At 37.8% G+C, this 21,303-nt stretch overlaps 1 protein-coding gene across 1 annotated transcript in view; it reads right to left on the bottom strand.

The window, feature by feature from the left end:
• TDRD9 (tudor domain containing 9) overlaps nucleotides 1-21,303 on the bottom strand; it is a 90,103-nt gene that overhangs the window by 25,424 nt on the left and 43,376 nt on the right. Inside the window, 11 exon segments of the mRNA XM_059819446.1 lie at nucleotides 4,619-4,682; nucleotides 5,171-5,234; nucleotides 5,318-5,480; nucleotides 6,186-6,317; nucleotides 6,649-6,746; nucleotides 9,366-9,470; nucleotides 10,099-10,156; nucleotides 10,857-10,941; nucleotides 11,095-11,149; nucleotides 15,527-15,556; nucleotides 17,180-17,300. Coding sequence (XP_059675429.1) covers nucleotides 4,619-4,682; nucleotides 5,171-5,234; nucleotides 5,318-5,480; nucleotides 6,186-6,317; nucleotides 6,649-6,746; nucleotides 9,366-9,470; nucleotides 10,099-10,156; nucleotides 10,857-10,941; nucleotides 11,095-11,149; nucleotides 15,527-15,556; nucleotides 17,180-17,300 — 975 coding nt within the window.

A 21,303-nucleotide genomic window follows, 5' to 3' on the forward strand; every position in this document is an offset into this window, starting at 1 on the left:
TGGGCTAACACAGACTACAAATATTTAAGCACCAAAGAGTAAAAGGAAATCTGAATCACAATTTAGGTTGGAGGAGGCTTCTTCAATTGTTCCAACATCCCACACAGCAGGGCCAACTTAGATCAGGTTTTTGAGGATCTTTTCTATAAAACCCTGAGTAACCTTGACTGACCTCATGGCTGAACCTGCTCTGAGCAGGAGACTGGACTACAGACCTCCTAAGGTCCTTTCCAGCCTTAAATATTTAATGATACTAGTCTAATACAATGCTTGTCTGGTTGGTTCCTACGCAGACATAAATACTTCTCACTCTTATGAATAGTCTTACTCTATTTTGTTGAGGGTGGGCAAGAACTCTGGGTCCTCCTTTGCCCATATGTAAGCACACAATGTGGTATGGCTGCAAAATGTAATTCTAAGAATGCATTACTGGAGAGTTGAAAGTGTGGCAGGGTTATAAATGCTGTACCACGACACGCTAAAGAACAAGAATTGCTGTAGGAAGACAACTATTCTACCTTCAAGTCAGCTTAGAGGTTATGGCATGTAATGCCGCATGTACAGACTGAAAAAGAATTTAAGCACTATTGGATGAACTGTAATTACATATACTGCCTCAAACTTGCCATCAGCTCCTGCAACTAAATTGGAAACACAGTATTTAGATCACTGAATTTCTGGACATAGCTTTGAGATTCTGGATGTTGGTGCATTCCAAAAGCAGAGTGAGCATGTTACGGTCCAAGGCTTTTAAGGAATAAGTCCTGATTTGTTTTGGGACAGGCACAATAGCCACCTGATACTACAGCAACATACAACAGGCTATCCACCTAGTCTTCTGAGGCGATGGACTGAGTATTAAAGCACATGCAAACATTGACAAATAAATAGAACAACTTGGATGCTTTGATTTGATGCTGTAATAAAGCAGGCTACTTTCAGAGCCTTTCTTTTCTCCTTGCTTTTCCTTTCTTTTCTCCTTCTGTGTTCAGTTTTGGGCTCCTCACTACAAGACAGACATAGAGGTGCTGCAGTGCATCCAGAGAAGGGCGACAAAGCTGGTGAGGGTCTGGAGCACAAGTCTTATGAGGAGCGGCTGAGGGAGCTGGGGTTGTTCAGTCTGGAGAAGAGGAGGCTGAGGGGAGACCTCATCGCTCTCTACAATTACCTGAAAGGGGGTTGCAGAGAGGTGGGTGTTGGTCACTTCTCCCAAGTGATGAGTGACAGGACAAGAGGAAATGGCCTCAAGTTGCGCCAGGGGAGATACAGACTGGATATTAGAAAAAATTTCTTTACTGAGAGAACGGTAACACAATGGAATAGACTGCCCAAGGAGGTGGTGGAGTCACCCTCCCTGGAGGTATTCAAGGAGCGCGTGGACGTGGCATTGTGGGACGTGGCTTGATGGGCATGGTGTTGGGTGGTGTGGGTGGTTTTTTGTGTGGGGTTTGTTGTTGTTTTTTTTTTTTTTTTTGTAATGGTTGGACTTGATGACCTTACAGGTCTTTTCCAACCTTAGTGATTCTGTGATTCTGCTTTGGGACAAAAGTAAGTGAACTGACTGATTCGGATACAATTCTGATGTGGAAGCCTCACAGAAAACAAAGCTGGAAGAGAAATTAACATACCCAGGATATTAATGACAATAATTTTATTATTAGGCAGCAAATCTATGACAGATGTCTTCAGAATCCATTTCTTCTAGTTTGACAGCAAGCCAGCTCGTAGTAAATTTTCCAGCTTACTGTGGACACTGACTAGTGCATAGCTAAATAGCCAGACTGCATTTCTCTACCTTGATTGCGGCAGTCTGATGTACTGATTTTAAATAATGCTTTTGACATCCACCACGTCCATACCCAAGTCTTATAATATGTCAGAAAAAATAAAATCCATTTATTTGACATTACTTTTTCTTTTAAAAACTCTCTCTTTTTAAAATCGTATCACTTAAACCAGTCTGATTTACTTTCCTGGATTCTGCTCTTTCTACTACTACTTTCTGCTCAGCTTTTGACCTTCTCTAATTCACTGAAACCTTTGCATAAGCAAGGGCTTAAAAAAGACATGCTAACGATTCACAAACTTCAGCCTACCCTGGAAGAAATCTAATCTGAACCTGGGAGTTTGAAAACAAGTTCTGTCCCTGTTCTTTTCTGATACACAGCCATTCAAAACATAAAAGCTTTCACATCACTCACACATAGAGATACTGCACAGGAAGCTCTGTTTGAATGTTTGTGTTTATTCTCCAGGACAACATACTAGTTTATAGAAATATCACCTTCAGATTAACAGGACATGAGGAAAATACAGTACACAACAGGGTAAGGGGAATTCAGAAAAGATGATGCTTGAGCCCCAGGATCAGTGGGTACATGTGGATATGTGCCCACGTGTGCTTCATAAAATTCTGACACCAGAGTACAGAAAAACAAGTCAGCTTTCACCGAAGTGAAAAAAGGCCAACATACACAAAATGGAATAAATTAAATCTGAAGCTGAAGATTTTGGAGTCTCCAGAAGACTACAGAACATGTCAGACCATCCATAATGGAAAATACTGGATTTTGAGTAATAAGTTCCTCTAGCAGAAGTCTTTCCTATGCTGTACCAGCTCTGCTTCTAACTGCAGGGATCGACCTCTGTCCATGGTACTGGGCTACCTAACAGCTAAGCGTATGGAAAAATCATATTTGGCCAGAATAAAATATTACAAAGTCAAAGCTAGAAAGTCTGGAGAAAGGACTTCATTCTGTGCTAGAATTTACCAGCCATTGGTTAAAAGGGAGCTACCAACATCACTGGTGTCTCTGGCATTTTATTTTTTGTTATTACAATAGAGATATAAATGCCACAGAAAAGCTGTAAATATTTCATCCCTGATTAAAGTGAATTTACGATAAACCAGAATGCCCTCTGATCATCAGTGGATTGCCTACACAAAAGCACAGTAGCAGAAAAGCTAACATCATTTTGGAAAAGATGGACAGTCATCAGATTATTACCATTCACGGCCTAAGACAAAACACCTCAGTCCTGCTTTAAGCTCATACTAACATTCATTTACAAATACTGCAAACCTACCTAGCTAATAAGCTGACCTGAACCAAAACAGTACAGATAAAAAAGACAACCAGCTATCACTTGTAGCATAACTTCTGAGCTAGCAGACTGAAGCAAGTTCACACCACAACAGTTTGATGATTTTGTATCAATCAGTATTTGCAACAACAAAGCGTCCCTCTGTATAAATCTGTACTTATTGAGCTGAAATGGGACGTTGTCCACAAAATTATTATCTAGTAAAAAATGACAATTTTTTGCCAAACAAATAAGGAACACTCTGGAAAACCTAGAGCATACTCTTTCTTACTGAAATTTTACCCTGATTACTGCTAATTGCACAAGTTACAGGAGACATGCTTACCTGTCTAAATAAATTAATTAATAAATACTTTATGGTATTAATTAATAATACTTTATGGTATTTCTTTTTAAAAAAATTAATCATATTTTAATTTAAGAGCACTTAAACACCAAGGTTGATGAAAAACATTTTGCCCCAAAAAGCTGGTATTTTCCTAAAAAATTTTGGCGTATTAGGAAGCAGAACTCAGTATGATCAAAGACTTTCCTGAACCACTGAAGCTTGTATGTTTGGGGTAACTGTAATTTGAAAGACATAGGTCTGCAGCAAATACAAATGTCTTGCTGCCTGTGACAGGGCTTTTATCATTCCCTCCTAAAAAGGCTAAGACAGAATTTGGAAAGAAGTATTCAAGCAGCACAGACGTAGACAAAGCATTAAGACAAAGGAAAACAAACCAAGCACACCTTCAAGAGAAGCATGAGAAGGCACAGTACCAGAAAGTATTACAGTTCAGAAGACTTCAATCTCATAACAAGGTTTGTAACAGCTGCAGTGGGATCCTCAGTAGCACACGGAGAGCAGATATGCTACGTTAGAAACTTGTTCAGCACCTCAAGTTACTAATTCCAGAAACTTCATTCTGCTTACCAGTTAGCCACCATTTGTTCTGTTGGAGGCAATAAGACATCAATTTTATAGCTGGATTGACACAGGTAAACCTTCCTGGACTGGAAAGTATCTGCCTCCCCATGTAAAACAGCTACTTTATTGAAAGGATCACAGCAGGTCAAGAGAACCTGAGCCTCTGGTTCCCATCTTATTCGAAATCTGCTCCTACTTCTAGCAGGCAGACGACTGAGATAAGCAGCATGCTCTCACTCTCTTTCTCCACCCTTTGTGCTGTTTTCCATCTGCTTAGTAGAACAAATAGCTCAAAAGCCATCGGAGACTGAAAAGTAGAGAATACACCCAGAAACTGAGCCTTGCAACCCATTTTTAGCCATTTCTTGCAACCTCACTTTGGTGCAAACTTGTGCAGCTCCTTCACAGTGGTAAAAATTAACTCAGAGCTAGTAGTGTTATACAGTAGGACACGGCCTTTAAAAAGTATCACTAAATAGCTAGGAGTAATGTGAAGCTTTTAACAACTTCAAAGCACAAATGCTGCAGTGATCCTACAATGGTGAGAAGCTCCGTCTTATTCTATCAGATTTCACTGGAAGATAAGCCGGAAAAAAGACTTACCTTAAATGCATTCACAATTGCAATACAGTCACTCTTACTATTCCCAGCAAAAAACAGTTTGTTCCTGGCAATACAAACAAAAAGAATTATGAACAATATTTTTTTCAAATATTGAATGTATTATACAGCTCAGAATGCTACACTATTAACAACTTCCAGGACTTTAATAAAAAAGGTCAATATGTTTATTGTAATTATTTGTTCTTATTCACATCTCCTTGCTGAACGTAAACTGTGTGGGCAGGATAGCAAGGATTATTTTTATTATTATTTAAAAAAATATTAATGACACTGCCACATGTTCACATCAGAAAGGCAAAGCTGAAGAATCAGGTCTTGCACTCAGAAAAGGATTAGTTAGCTCTGTAGTACTAGTTAGTTCACACAGAAATAGATTTCAGTATCTCAGCTGCCCTGGAAAAGCTTCTTTTTGTGCTGCTTGGCACTTTGACAGAAAACTAGACTCAGGACATGAAAAAATATATTTAGTGGTCAACTTAGGCCTCTATCCCCAAATGTAGTCAGGAAGTTGTAAAACATGTAGGGTAATACCTGTATCCATCGACATGCTGTTTGAAAGGTACTGCAAAAAAATTTCGCAAAGAGAGTGCTGCAGCTGTAACAAAACCAAACCAAAATGAAAATCTGCAAATCACTTGCTTTTAGAGAAATGTTCTCACGTGTTCTTCTTTCAGTTACCTATTATAAGGCATTCTTCTAAGCACCCAAAGACATGCCCAAGGACTATCAATTTTCCAAGATGCAGATCCACTGGCAACTGTGCCAACACCCTTCCTAAGAAAGTCAGCTCACCATCATGCGGATTTTCTTCTGTTTGCACACAAGTTGTAAGCGCTCCCAGCTAGAGAAATTAAAATTTATTCACTTGTAAAAGTTGACAAAGTAAATAAGACCAGTTTATAAGAAAACAAGACAAGAAGCAAGCAATTATCTCAAAGCAACATCAGTTAGTATTAAAACTGTAACTAAGTTGAAGTTCTTAAATCAATTTTAGAAGCCCAGTGTTTTGATACCAAAGCTTCTACTACATATACTAGATATAAGAGCAAGCTACTGTATACAAATATAATTTCTTATGCACTTTGGAAAAGAAAAAGTTTAATGCAATGAATGTTCTACCCCATATCAACTTCATAATTAAAAAGCAAAATCACCAGCTTCCTTGTAGAGGTCAGAAGGGGATCTTCAGGCTGACCCCTATATACCATAAGGTTAAGAGTGTGATTTTGCTACTTATTAATAAACAATTTCACTTACAGAGTTCAAGTTCTTTTACTTTGTTTCCTATTCTTTCTCACCACAGATGCTAGTTCACAAACAGTATCACTACTCCCTGAGGAAATTATAATCCCATTTTAATGAAGTAACTGCAGAAATTATGCTGAAGAGGATGGTAACCAAACAACAGTCAAGTGTAAGAAAAGATTCTCTAGACACAGTTCCTATTTCAGGTTCCAATTAAGGCTACTACTACCTTAAATACCATGAAAAACACTTCTACAGTACATTTTTGTTACCTTGATTTTAACATTAAAAGGATGCCTACCTCTTTCAGCTGAAGTATGGTACGTTCAATGTCACCTACTCTGGGTGGAGAAAGAGCTGTTGCCAGCAAAGCTTTTGGTTCCCCCATATCAAGCTTTTTTATTTTTAAGACTGTAGTTCCCAATGGACAACGCTGAAGGGAAGACAATGTTATTGTTACTTTCCCCCCATGGGAAGTGTGACAAAGTCTTGGAAAGTAAGTTTACAATTTAGTAAAACATGGAATCCATTTTGTGTAAGGATATTTTTCTTTTGAACAGATTGCTTATTTCTAATCCACATCCATTTTACTGCTATAATGCAATTGTATTTATCAACTTGAATTCTATTCAGTGTTACAGTTATTAGTAGCTATTTAAATCATACAGTGTCTTCAGGGAAAGTAAAGCAAAACTTCTTTTTATTAACTCTGCTATGACCATATAGATTAAAAAAAAATTCTTAATGTTCCCCAAAAGTCTTACCAGTATCTCAGGTACTGACTTCTCTGGAATAAAATCTGTCCAGAAGTCCTTGTGTACAAGCCTATAACAATATCCTTTGGAAACACGTCCGGCACGACCTTCACATATAAGAACAAATCACCAATTTGTAAACTGCCCAAGTTTCAGGCTGTTCAAAACCCATCCATCCACAAGCCTTCTGGGCAGCTGAGCAGCATGCGACAGCTGATGCTGCAGGCTGCCCACCCAGTATTTTGCTCTCTTTTAGCAGACAGGCCCAGAGGGGACATTCTCTCTATCCTTTCCTACGTAAGGATCGGATGAAATTATTTTGCTTTCATAGCAGCAGTAACTAATAAAAGAGTTACTTAGGTATTTCACTCAAATACCTCTTTCACATAACTGCCCTCAAATCAGGACCCATCTTTCTCAGTTGAAAAGACATGACAAATCCTGTGCTAAATTACAGTTCCTCAAAAACAGGAAAAAGCAAGTCCTACCAAATCTAAATTTAATATAGATAAGTATGTCAGTGCAAGTTTTAGCATACCCCCAAAATGAACATTCTTTACGTGGAGTAAATATGCTTTGCGTTTGTATTTCTTTACACAGTGAGGATACTTGGATTTCCTGTTTGACTCTATGGCGAGCAAAAATCTTCTATATAAACAACTTTTAAGATACCATGATGAACAGCAAAACATCTTTATGATCTACTATTTATAGAAAACACACTGATTCAGAAAGTCTATCTTCACAATTCCAAACACCATTCACTTCAACAAACTAAAGGGTACTCCACTCAGGGGGATACTCCACTGGAGAATTAGGCCATATTTGTAAGTCATATGCATAACACGTCCAACACTGCTTTACAAAATGTTGCTTCTACTAGTTGTATATTGGCTGGTTGTCATAACACTGACCCAGAACCAAATGGAAATAAAGCTGTGTTTTGGGTTTGCATGGCAAGGTTTTCATAGCGGGGGGGCTACAGGGGTGGCTTCTGTGAGAAGCTGCTAGAAGCTTCACCCATGTCTGATAGAGCCAATACCAGCTGGCTCCAAGACGGACCCGCTGCTGGCCAAGGCTGAGCCCATCAGCGATAGTGGTAGCACCTCTGGGATAACATATTTAAGAAGGGGGAAAAACCAACTGCGCAATGGCAGCCAGAGAAGAGACAAGGGAAAATATGTGAAAGGAACAACTTTGCAGACACCAAGGTCAGTGAAGAAGGAGGGGGAGGAGGTGCTCCAGGCACCAGAGCAGAGATTCCCCTGCACCCTGCATCCCCCCTGCCTGTGATGGTAATTGCTGCAGGGGAGCATGGTGAAGACCATGGTGAGGCAGGCTGTCTGTCCCCTTGCAGCCCATGGTGGAGCAGATATCCACCTGCAGCCTGTGGAGGACCCCCTCACCGGAACAGGTGGACGCCCGAAAGAGGCTGTGACCCTGTGAGAAGCCCATGCTGGAGCAGGCTCCAGGCAGGACACGTGGACCCATGGAAAGAGGAGCCCACGCTGGAGCAGGTTTGCTGGCAGGACTTGTGACCCCGTGGGCACCCACGCTGCAGCAGTCTGTTCCTGAAGGACTGCACCCTGTGGAAAGGACCCACACTGGACCAGTTCGTGAAGAACTGCAGCCCGTCGGAAGGACCCACATTGGAGAAGTTCGTGGAGGACTGTTTCCTGTGGTAGGGACCCCATGCTGGAGCAGCGGAAGAGTGTGAGAAGAAAGGAGCAGCAGTGACAAGACGTGATAAACTGACTGCAACTTCCATTCCCCGTCCCCCTGTGCCACTCAGGGGGAGGAGGTAGAGAAATCGGGAGTGAAGTTGAGCCCAGGAAGAAGAGAGGGGTGGGGGAAGGTATCTTAAGATTTGGTTTTATTTCTCGTTACCCTACTCTGATTTGACTGGTAATAAATTAAATTAATTTCCCCAAGTCGAGTCTGTTTTGCCTGTGATGGTTATCAGTGAGTGATCTCCCTGTCCCTGCCTTGACCCATGAGCCTTTTGTCGTAATTTTTCTCCCCTTGTTCAGCTGAGGAGGGGGGAATGACAAAGCAGTTTGGTGGACACCTGGCATCCAGCCAAGCTCAACTCACCCAAGCTGTAACTGTGAAGTCCTCATAATATTTAAAAATGAGGATATTTTTATATCTAATGATGTCACTGTTATTAAATTTATATAGTACTCTTCTATTGACACTAAAAGATTTTGATGTTTAAGAGTACTGTCTTACTAGAAGAGCTGATACAAAATCTTATTTAACCTTGTGCTACAAACACTAGTCTACACTAGAGGCATTGCTGTGGATATTTCAACTGATTTAAGAGTGACAAATAGACATTAAAGTTTCTTTTACTGCTGAAACTCAGAAGTAGTTAATAAATACCTAGCAGTACCTATTACCCCTTTTTAAAAATGGCCCATGATACAAGAATGACTATTAAATAACAAAGAATCCTTTTAAGTTTTATGGTCCATGAATTTTAATATTTTTCCATAAAATACAAAACATTCTTCTGGAAGAATACTTGAACAAAACAAAATATTCAGGCATAGTTGTTTAATCACATTTTAACATCCTGACATGGTAAGGAATTACATATTTGCATAAACTATTCATGGCAAAAATAATCCGTGCTTTTACTGTTAATAAAATGAAAAGTAACATAGAATTCTCCATGAAGGTTAGCTTCTAAAATTCCTTTCCATTACCTATTGTCATCTTACCTTTTCTTTGATTACAGTTTGTTTTAGATGCCCAGCAAAGTCTCAAACTTTGGTAATTAGTTTCCTCATCACAAACCAAAGTTCTAGTTAAGCAGAAATCTATCACTGCAATTAAGAAAAAAAATCTAGTATTATTATGAAACAATTTATCCTCATGGCAGTGGAAAAAGTACTGGTTGATTTTGTGTTATCAGAAGAGGAAAGTTTCAATTATCTGAAAACCAATAAGGAGAACACTAGATTTATAAACAACTAGGCCCAGGATACTCTGAATACTAACAGAACTGCAAATAGATTTTAACATAAATATAATAAACAGTCAGTGCAGATTTCAAGCATTAAAAGGCAATCATTTCTGCATTTAGACATTCTATATCAGAATTTGTTTAATCTGATGCAATTATTTCATAATATAGTCAGAATGTGAATAAAAAGCTTAAGGTACTTGTGACATGAGGTCTGATTCTGCTTGTTACTGCATTTAAATTTAATTTTTTTTTTCCCCTCCAGTAAAGATTAAAATCAGCACCCCACTCAGTAGCTCTACTATTTGTTCATATATTCAGATTTAAAACTGTTCCCTGTTGTGAAAGAAGGTATTCAACAACTGTCAAAATTAAACTCCAACAGCGATGCTTTGTAAAACAGTGACATGTTACAGAGATTTAGAATAGCACAAGTAAGGAAAACATAAATACAGTGTATACACAATTACAAGATTTAGATGACTTACCATACTTAACATCAGGAACTGTTACAGAGCTCTCAGCTATGTTTGTAGATAGAATAACCTGAGTTTTGAAGCAAAGAATGAGCAACGAATGCATAAATGCAAAAATTATTCACATTAATGTCTCTACATGAAAAATCCAACTTGCTATGAAGAAATATAAATGTAATGGCAATGCAGTATTTTTGCTCTGCATGTAAAAAAAAGCAATACAATGCAAGAAAACATGCATTTTCTTTTCCTAAGATCAGAAAAGCATAATAAAGTAGTCTAGTATATGACAATATAGAGGAAGAATGGAAATATTTCCTTATGCTTTTGTCATAGCGAAACATCACACTATTAGCAGTGATAAAGAAAACCAAGACACTAGCCAAAATGTGGGGTACAAAGCAGGCGAAAGACCCCCATACCGGGGGACTACTTTGCTATGCAGTGCCACTAGCAGCATACTACTGCCATGCAGGTGCAAGAATTGACATGCACAAACTATTCTGAAGGATAAAAATGGTGTCACACAATAATTTAAGGATAACTTCCTGTTATTGCACTTCCTTTGAGGTCTACACACCAGTTAAAGCAACAGCTTGGTAAGAAAGGCAATCAGTTTACATCTTGAAAAAACAAAAACTGCATTGCCCTCAGACAATGGTTTGAGTTGGCACAGCTACTATTAGTTTATATAGATTATTATTTCTATTGTTACTGTAGCAAAAGGTTTCACACACTTAATAAAAAAGTAATGATTCAACAATATTTACTTTTCTGTAGCCAGGAACTGTAGTCAAAAATACATTACTTTGTTCCTCTAATGTCACACGTGAGTGAAGTGGGTACACTTGCCACCTAAGAAAATACATTAGTGAAATATTTACTGATGCAAGAACATAAAAATTAATTACACCTCTGTGCTAAGTCATATTATGGACTTAGAACTCATACAGCCGAAGGATTCATGTTCAAGTTGAATTCAACGGAAACAAATGTGTTCTAACTTACCTTTTATTAAACATATTTGAGAGACATGAGTGCATGTAGCTTATTTCACACAAACCTAGGGAAAAAGTAATCAAGAATTTGTTGTCTTTTTAGTCATCACTAACAATTCTAAAACCAATTCTCACATGTACTTAAATTCTTAACTGACTTTCATTATTACCTCCTTTTCACCATATAATAAAACAGCAGAAGAGTTAAACACTAAATGTAATAACGAGTCACTGAAACACTGTGAGTCATTAATTTTTCAAGAGTCATTTTGCATAATTTTACACTTTACTAAAGTAAAGTGGCAATATCAGACATAAAGGTCATCTGCCAGCGTCCCATTATTAGCCTTTGTTTCAGTTCCTTACAACTGACAACACTCTCCACATGCTGAATGTCTGGTTTAGGATAAATTTGGGTATTTCAGCCAAAACAAGCTGTTTCCAAGACCAGGGCCAAGGGGAAAAAAAAAAAGAACTATTTCTGCCTTAGCCATATTACCTTTGGCAGTTCCAGTGCCCATTCTCTGGGGCATGGATTTCACATCTGCCAGGAGAAATCTTACAATTAAGGGATATTTGCTGTCTTCCTGAATACCTCCACAGGCATAAACCTTTCTGATAAGCCTAGTTGACTTCTTATTGAGACTTCATTTTCAAAAATCTGTCCAACACTGGGCTTCCCTGGTTGGATATTGAAAATGGCATTATTCTGTAACTGCAGTACAGGATTGCTGCAATTTTCAGTGAGGCTAAATGCAGTTTGAGCACCTGGATGTGAAAGTTCTTGCACTCTTTAGATGACTGTTACTTGACTTCAGAAGTGAGAAGGAAGAAGGACAAATGCCAAGTAGAAGAACAGAGAAATTTTCAGGAAAGATAAGACAGAAGAATAATTTAAACAAGAGGAAAGAAGAGTATGTGATGGGGTGGAAATAGTGATTGAGTTAAGGTAAGCTAGGAAAAAAGGCCCGAAAGCAAGAAACTGGGACAAGAAAAGGAGAAACAGATTCAACAAGAAACCAACATGGTGATAACAAGGTTGGTGGAAAAGAAATTGCAGGAGAACATAGAGATTAGTCAACTACTGGAGTCAGAAAGACTGGAACTGGAAAATGAGGGGAAGTGACTATAGGTAAGGGAGATAAAAGAAGTCAGGGCTGGAGGGAGAACAGATGAGTTGGAGGAGGAAGAAAATGGCGGTGGTGGGGCAATCAGGGGGAAATTTAAAAGTTTCAGAGATGTTCTTTGTGTGAGGCTACTACAGGGGAAAGCAATGTCATTAGAACGTAAAAAAAGACAGCCAGGAAGCCTAATTTACAGCACAGCTCAATGAAGTAAGAGAACTTGAGAATGCAAATAACTGGCCAAATAACAAACTAATTACTAGCAAATAATGAGGCAATTAACAAAGCTCTAAGCAAAATACCTTCAGCACTGTAGAGAAAAACATGCAGACTGGGAAACAGAAAGACAATACCACTTTCTAAGATTATTATAATACAGAAAAAAAATGTGTCTTGAACTAGAGTATGTAATTAAAGATATAGAGAAAACACAAGAACACCACAATATGGTCTGTTTGGACACAGCCTGCTGGACCTACTTGATCCCACCAGGTATTGCTCGACTATCTCGCTGTCTAATACTTCCTACTTGCCGTACTACCTGGTTACGTATCTGAGTAAGACATCAAGGCTTGAATCTAATTTATGTTTAAAAATAATTAAAAGAAGCTTGACCCATGATTGGTAGAAGCAGGCTCTGCATAACCAATATTAATAGTAATTATTAATCAGTCTAGTAATTACTGACTAGACACAGCAGGCAGTATCTGCTGCCCAGTTCTGGAAGTGACAAGAGTTGATCATGACGCCTACAGAACAAATGCCGCCAGGAGAGACAGATCTTGGAATGAAAAAGAAGCTAGTAACAAAATCTGATTGGCAAACATACCAGGACAATAAGGAGAGTGGGGCATGGAGAAGTGCAAAAGAAAACACAACACAGACAAAGAGATTGACACAAGTAGAACAGATAAAAGTTTAGGACATAACAGCAGAATCCCTTTGAAAGAAAACCCTAAAGCTTTAAGCATGCAATTCCTGCCATCAGCAAGCACCTAGGAAGCACAGAGAAATCAGGCCTTCCCCCATCTTCTGCAAGCTCCTGAAGTGGATGACAACCTACTGTTGCTTTCATTTAGCCCATCAGCTAGTCTGGCAGAAGCATGTTTTATACTTGAAGGTGTAGCTCAGCAATGATTCAGTCACAGTGTGACCTCTTTTTCCAATTTGTTCTTTAAAAAGTCCAAAGAATTATACATCAACATATCTGCTCAAGAAACATTAAGGTTGCCATGTCAAGCACTAAAACGAAAAAATGCCAGAATTAAGATTGGTTGTGCAAACTTAATGCAGCCCACTGGGAACATATTTATGCATACATGTTAAAAAAAATAAATCACTGTACAGTTTAACATGGCACTTCGTATCACCCAGCACCCAGGGACGGACTAGCTCTGGAATCAAAGGAGAGCTGAGTACTGAAGGATATTTATCTGTAAAGAATCAGACTCAGTAACATAAAAAAAAAGTAATTAAGCACTGAACAAGACAGACAATTACAACAGGAAGGGAAAACATGTCATCCTACTCGAGACAGCTGCAGCTGCTCTGTGGAAGCAGATTCTGCTCCACCACTGAGTTCCACAAAGACAGTGGGCAAAAATCACTTAACAGTACTCCTCAGCACAGCACTACTCTTTCTGACTGCTGATGCCTACTCAGCTTGAAATGTCAATGGGAGTGTTATTTTGAATGAACAAAATGCTCTGTAATTGTAAGCACTCAAAAAATCTAGGCATCTCAAATCAGTGTCCTAAATGTGGAGATTATTTTTACCCAACTCTCTGTCTCAGCTGCCCTCTTGTAAACTGAGGGCTCTCCTCCCCTCTTCTCCAATTCTGTACAAAGACTATTTGTGAAGAAAATTTCAAGAGGTATTTGCTAATCCCATGTTCAAGATCAGTCTTGAGTATCCGGTTATAAAACAGGCCAAGGTCAAACACTGAACAACAACAATAAAAAACAAACTGGGTACCAGCTTATTCAGAAAGCACTATCTACACAGGTTTTCATGAATTTACCAAATGCATTTAAACAAAAAGTTTCATTTTATTAGTTTGCAGTTATAAGCCACCAGGGATAGCACCACAGTAAAAAAAACCTCAAAGTGAAAGACAAAAACAATATGGGAATTGAAAGTGCTAAAGAGTAATTTCAGCCTGAAATGAAGACTCAGAGGGCCTGAGGAAGTCTGAAAGCACATCAAACACCAATATGAGAAGCCAGAGGCAACAGAGATGGTTTCCCTACTTTTATTAATGGCAAACTGGAATGGGTCCTACATTGACACGATAAGTAATTCCTTCTACCCACTGATTTCACAGAGAAGGTAACTGTAAGAAAAGGCAGCTCTAATACCTTTTAGCTGGCGGGGAGCACCTGCCACTGAAAGCTACTCTGCAAGTGCACTGTATTTTTGTGCTGGTGTGCTGTGTTTCCAGCCCCAGCGCTAGCATGTCTACTGCTAAGCTCAACAGAGCACAGAAATGACATTCATAAAGATTTTACAGAGTTAGAAAGTTGTGGTAGGGATAGACCTCACTGTGCCCAAGGGAACAGATACTTCTGACTGCGAGGTGACTCTCCACTGGAACATGACCAAGTATTTTCAAAGTTTTCAACTAGCAAACTTTCATGTCCATGAAGATAAAGATATTGAAACCACCAGGTAACAGGTTTGTGATGCTGGGGAAACCTAGTCTGCAGCCTAGTTACAGAAAAATTATTGTATGCTTTTGTTTTGGCAGTCATTCTTACTTGAACCCCTTAGCTAGATTTTAGAGGCAGTGTAAGATAACTTAGGTTTACTGTTTAAAGAAGGCTAAAACTATATATCAGCAGTTCTCTGGTCATTAATTGCTATGTCATCCTGCATGCTTTTGAGTGTTCCTATTATACCAACCAATGTACATGGAAAGCAAAAAAGTGAATTTTAACTTTTACAACAGGAATCTAAATAAAATCCATGGAAAAGACCACACTGTATGCAGATAAGAAAACGTCTCTAAAAGAATTCTAGCAACTTCATACAATATTTAATAACTAATCTAAACAAAGGGAGCAAATGAATTTCTGTGAATTAACTGTAGAATTAATTTTATTACTGTAACTTCATTTTTAAACCATATGAAGTCTTAATTTTTGACTCACCGTTCTTCCAATTATTGCCATATTTAAACAAGTTTGCAAGAAAAATATCCAAATAGACCAACCAACCTCAGTTAAATATGTGTTTAATAAATCCCTGGAAGAAGTGCCAGAAGAAAGCTTGTTAGATGACAAATAAGAAAAAAGAAAGTTATTAAGATGTATACTCACCTGGTAAAAATACAAGCACACTTCCACGTTCTGATGCAATACTCATATTTTTTTTCTCCCTAACAAGAGCATGCAGTTTCATTAATTTTACAACCTCAGCCTACTTTATTACCCCAAGATATTTTATTCTGAAAGAACAAGCAGAACTGCACATTTTTTGTAACATGTATTATCTAAACTTCCTGAAGAAATGGAATTCAAAACACTATTTGCAACTATGCTTTCTGAAAAACACGGTATATAAACATTGGAATTGGACCAGTAGGTTTAGTTTTGTCTTCAAAATTATAACAGAAACATACCTATTTAGTAATGAAATGAATCAAAATTATGTTACGAAATATCTTAAAATGAAAAGGTAGTATACTACTGCAGAATTCTATGCAGACTTATTCAATAATTTTTCAAGTATACGTAATACTCTTGTATTCTAAAAATATCATTAGACACCTTTTTACATGGTAGGCTTTTAATAAAAGCTAACCATTATCAAGAACTACAGGTCATGACATTAACTGAAGATGTCTCCCTCTAAGTTTATCTTGTAACGAGTCAAGAAGCTAAAATCACCTTCACATAATACAGAACTCGTGTTTTTGGTAGTAATCATTCCTGATGCAAAATTTTTTCAGGCAACTTGAAAGTCTCTACTTGCAAACTATATAATGAACAGAAAGTATAGTTTTTAATGGAAAGTACAAAACAATGGATGTTTGTAATAGCCGTTTCGGTATTGAAAGCTTAAAAGTTAATGCCTTCATGTTTGCTTATAAAAGGTAGCTTATTAGTAAAAGGTGGTTTAATTTGGCTATTCTAAACTACAGTGAAACAGCTTAATTGAAAAGATCAAAAGAAATCATCAAGAAAAAAGCTCAGAAGTCAACTATATATTGTAAAAAAGTTGGTGCCAAATTTATTGCATATATGTACCTCCATCAACACTTGGTACTTCAGTGGTTCACTTGATAACTGCTCAGGTAAGCTTAAGCAATGTGTTTTTAAAATTTCAAAGTTTACATAATACTAACTTAAAAAAAAAATTAAGCTCATGAAAAAAAATTATTTCTTCAGCATACATTTATAAATGATTAGTACATATGGGAACAAACCCCATTCCTAAAGTAAATACTCAGTGTTAGACTAAAGTTGCTTCTACAACTTTACTACATTTTCAGATACCAAACATCAATTTACAAAACGCAGAGAGTAATACAAATTAATATTTACTTATTTCAAAAGACAGTAAGGTATTAGTTAAACAGCCAGTGAAAATTAATGCCTAGTTTGTATTCTTTTTGCATGGCTTAATGTATGTTTTAGTTTACAATACAAAATAGTAGTTCTAGTTTTATTCTTCATATAAATCACATTCAGTTCTGGTCTGCAGCAAAGAATCTAGCTGCCATATGACATGGCCGGCTTGAATGGTCACTTACACTCCAGGGCATGAAGTGTATTTCAAGAATGCAGGGCATTCAATAAGACCTACAAGCAGACTTAGTATGACTACCCTGAGTAGAAATTGTTACCAAATATATAAAATAAAAGCAGAGATTAATAGAAAATTAAGTTACCACTAATAACTATAACACAGGGGCTGCTGCTGTTCCTTAATTAGCATCTCTTTTCCCCAAAGAACCACTGATTCCAGACCTTGAACTATATCTTACCTATTACTCTTCATCTCCAACTCATCAAAGGACTGAATCAAAGACACTGCTACTTCATACATTTCCCTTGCTATTACTGGTTCCTCAATTCTTTGAGAAGGAAACTATGTGGAGAAGAAAGTACTGAGATTAACACAATATAACAGGATAAAAGACTAGATCACATACGTGTGTCAATTTTTCAAGTGCTTTTTGATTAAAACTGATCCAGCACAGAAGCTGTACAAAGTACCACCTTATCTGGAGCATTCATTACCTTCTAAATAGACATTTTCCTTCAAGCATCCTACCATTCTAATGCTAAAGAAATACTTCTGATATTTACCCACTTCAGATAAGCACTAGCCCACACTCCATCCCCTACCATTTGCAGGACATACTCCTTATCCAGAAATGTTAAGCATGTGAGACTAACCACAACCCATGGGAACAGGATGACAAGAAGGAGAGGAATTTGTCTAGGGCAGGCACAATCCTTCTCACAGGTGCTATAATGCAGGTCTCTATCTGACTGCCAAATAAATAATTTACCTCTTTCTCATTTAAATTATCTCTGCAGTTAATGGATCTTGTGTTTTAAATCTTACCCTAGCAAAGAACTATGGTTCTGTCGTACACAATACGACCGTGAAGAGTCGTATCTACACTGTTTTCTAGTATTCTGTCACAAACTCAGGGCTTTAATGTTTGACAACTTAAAACATCAAGTCTTCAGAGCAAAGACAACAACTTAAATCATGTTTCAGTTTTAAAAAGAAAATGTTTAATGAACTAGACATGTTCTGGGAATGGTCTATAGTATCACACATTTTTCCCTTGTAGGGAAAATGGGTTTTGATCATTGCTCTCCTTTCACTCTCAGGGTTTCCCCTCATTCTAGGGGAAACTCTTTACTGGACTAACTGCTACCTCTAACTTCTCTAGAACTGTATTACAGTGTAATCTGCCCTCCACATACTTACCATGATTAGATATCCTACAGTCAAACTGCACTTCTCTCCCTCATATTATGCCTTTGAAGTTCTTTCCTCTTCCCTCCCTCCACCCTCAAGTAAAATATTTCATTTACTTCTATGCTGACATCTAACAGTTTAAGTCATCCAAGATTCTCCCAAGAAAAACAACAGGTTCAAGTGATCAGCCTCTACATTCTTTCTCTGCAGGTTGTGTGTGTGTGTCTGCTTTATGAAATCATGTATTTTCTCACTAGCTAACAAGCCTCCATTTATATGTTTATACCTAACCAAGTATTTCTCCTAGCTTATCAGTCCCCTTCACCTGCTGCTTGATACACTACAATAATATTTTATCATTCAAATATAGCTTTCTTTAGGCCTAGACTACTCACTTTTACTTTTATGGACTGGTACTATAATTGAAGTGACAATGAAAACCAAGCATTTGAGCTTTAAGCATAACACTCCATAAGAACTGGACTGCATGATAACAATAAAAATGCAGTAGTAGTTGGTAAATATGTGCAGATAAATACCAACATAAGACAAGATGCAGCTGTAACCAGGGACATTTAACAAGGATGTAAAGTGTAAGGAAAAAGCCACTCCTGGAAAGAAATTCAAAATGGAAGCTGATGGCCAAGGTTAATACTTAAAGGTTTCTACATGAAAACTAAGATATTCCAGGTTTCCCTGTAAAAGAAACAGAAAGTATTTATCAGGTGTCCACATTTCACAGGGCTTTGATTTTAATCACAACAAAATTAGGATTACACATTTATTCCAATTTAGTTATAAGCAAAAAAAGATTCTGCAGAAGTTTTCAATGAGCAAAAAAAGCAATTGAAAGATATACTGATAAAGTTGGAATGCATCATATGTGTACTGACAAGAGTATCATTCATATAATGTGTCCTTCAATTGTCTGAAGTGAGATGAAATCCCATAAGACAATGTGTAAACCTATGCATCTGAGGATTACAAATTTTGGATACAAGCAGACAGTGTACTGGTTGAAAATAAAGAACCACCTGGACCAGCTACTTCAGTCATAAGAAAATAGCAATCTTCCAATGTAATGCTGCTGAAGGAAAGGCAAACATGACCCTAGGATGAATCAGGAAAGGTTATTCTAAGAGTGTGATGTGTTAGTGACACTGTACAAAACCTCCCCTCACTCTGAAGTGACTCAAGTCTTGCCAAAGTTTTCAGCCAGCATACCTGTCAGCCCTTGAAGTAAAAGAACTCTTGAAGCCAACAGGTACTCAAGTATGTGATGCTGGGGAAACTGATGGGGACTGACAATGCATCTGCAATTCTTACCAGTTTTTAAGGGGATCAGCCAAAACTTGAACAGATACAAATTATGACTACTTCAGTGACCAGAAGAATGAAGAAACTGTCTTGTAAATTAGAATAGCAAAGACTTACCTTATCTAACAAAGCAAGAGTATATAATAATGTGGGAAGGAAAAGAGTTATTTTAAGCTAAAAAAAAAAAACCAAACCCCTCAGTGTTGGCTCTAATCTGTCATGGTGTCCCAAGGTGTTCTTGGGAGAAAAGGCAGCAGGAAGCGGAAGTGTCCATTCACTTGTTCCTTTCCCAGCTCCAGCACTGGGACTGTATATTCATATCTTGTTCGAGGTTCAGCGCCAAGACTGTTTTAACCTGATCCGAAAACCTTTGCTTGCAACTGTACACATTTGACCTAGTAGAGATGTTTCAGAGAACTAAAACCACAGAAAACTGAACTATCTGCACTAAGTATTAAAATGAAGTTAGTTATTTTTCTATCAGTTTCCCCTTCTGAAGCAGCTCACGATGGAATCACAAAAGCACCACTGCTAACATTAATTTGGCAACAGTGATTTAGATCAGCTTTTGCTACTGCAACCTCAGTCCTCAGGCTTTCCAGCCCTTACCTGAACAGCCAAACTGTAACATCACATCATGTCAACCCTAGGTAGCCTTGGTGTCTGCAGAAAGACTTCTTTCTGAAAACCCTAACAAAATTATCCTATACTTTATTTGGGTAGAGGATGGATTGGAGGATCAGAAAAGCCATCTGTAAGAACTTGACAATATTCACTTCTCCAATCCCCTTGAATCAACTAGCCAAGCAGACTTCTCAGGAGTACAACTCTGTCAGTCCCAGAGCTTCTTAACTGCTATTTACATCCACTATAATAATGCTTTTCCAATGAAGTTTGATTAGTCCATGAGAAACCACAGACAACATTCTAGTAGTTTTGAGTAGTAGTACTTTTTTTTCCCCCAATATATGTGATAATCTAAGGAATTTATCTTTTCTGGGCTGCTCGAACATAAGATTTTTGGTTTTAGATTACTCCTGCTTAAATAACTGTCAAATTTGTCTCTTCAATTTTGTTACCGATTGTACCGTTAGTATTCTTTAACACGACAAGGCTGCCATATCACTCCTAATAAAAGGTAACAATGTGACAAACAGCAAGTCCAAAAGCCCAGTCAGAGCTGACTGAAATAATACAACATAATCGGAATAGCTTTTGACAGCAGTTCACTACCTTTCATCCGGAATCTGACTTCAGTTCCAGGGATATGAAGGAGTTTTTACATTTGCAAGCCAAAAATGGGACTATCTTTTTTGCCTTAGGTAAGAAGTAGAAATATGGGATTCCACAGATTTACTACCAAAGGCTAACATCTAGACCCCTATTTGCTAACAGTTTTTAAATCTGCTCACAGAATTAACTATACAATTAATTTGCATTTGATATCTCCATACTGTACTACAGCAATAGGTAAGCATTTACACAAAGCTTTAAATTTGCCTACAGATAAAGCCTTCACGCATTTTTCATCAAAACCTGTTTCACTGATTCCTTGGGGCTTAGAGGATGCTGACATAACAAAATAATGATCCAATTAAATACCCAGAACAATGTGCTTACAAAGACCATTATGCCAAAAGAAAAAGAAACTACTTTTTATAAACCTATACTCAAAATTTAAACAGTAGCACCTATAAATGACCCAGTATCTGGGCAAGGGTTAAGCCAGTGCTACAATGAAGAGTGTTTCTCCCTTCCTTCTCTCTTACTTTTATTCCTTCCTACAAATGAAGCAATTCAAGGGGAAAGCTTTATCTTTTATTCAGCTAGATGTCTA

The sequence above is a fragment of the Gavia stellata genome, chromosome 7, assembly GCF_030936135.1.
Source record: "Gavia stellata isolate bGavSte3 chromosome 7, bGavSte3.hap2, whole genome shotgun sequence".
Taxonomy (NCBI): domain Eukaryota; kingdom Metazoa; phylum Chordata; class Aves; order Gaviiformes; family Gaviidae; genus Gavia; species Gavia stellata.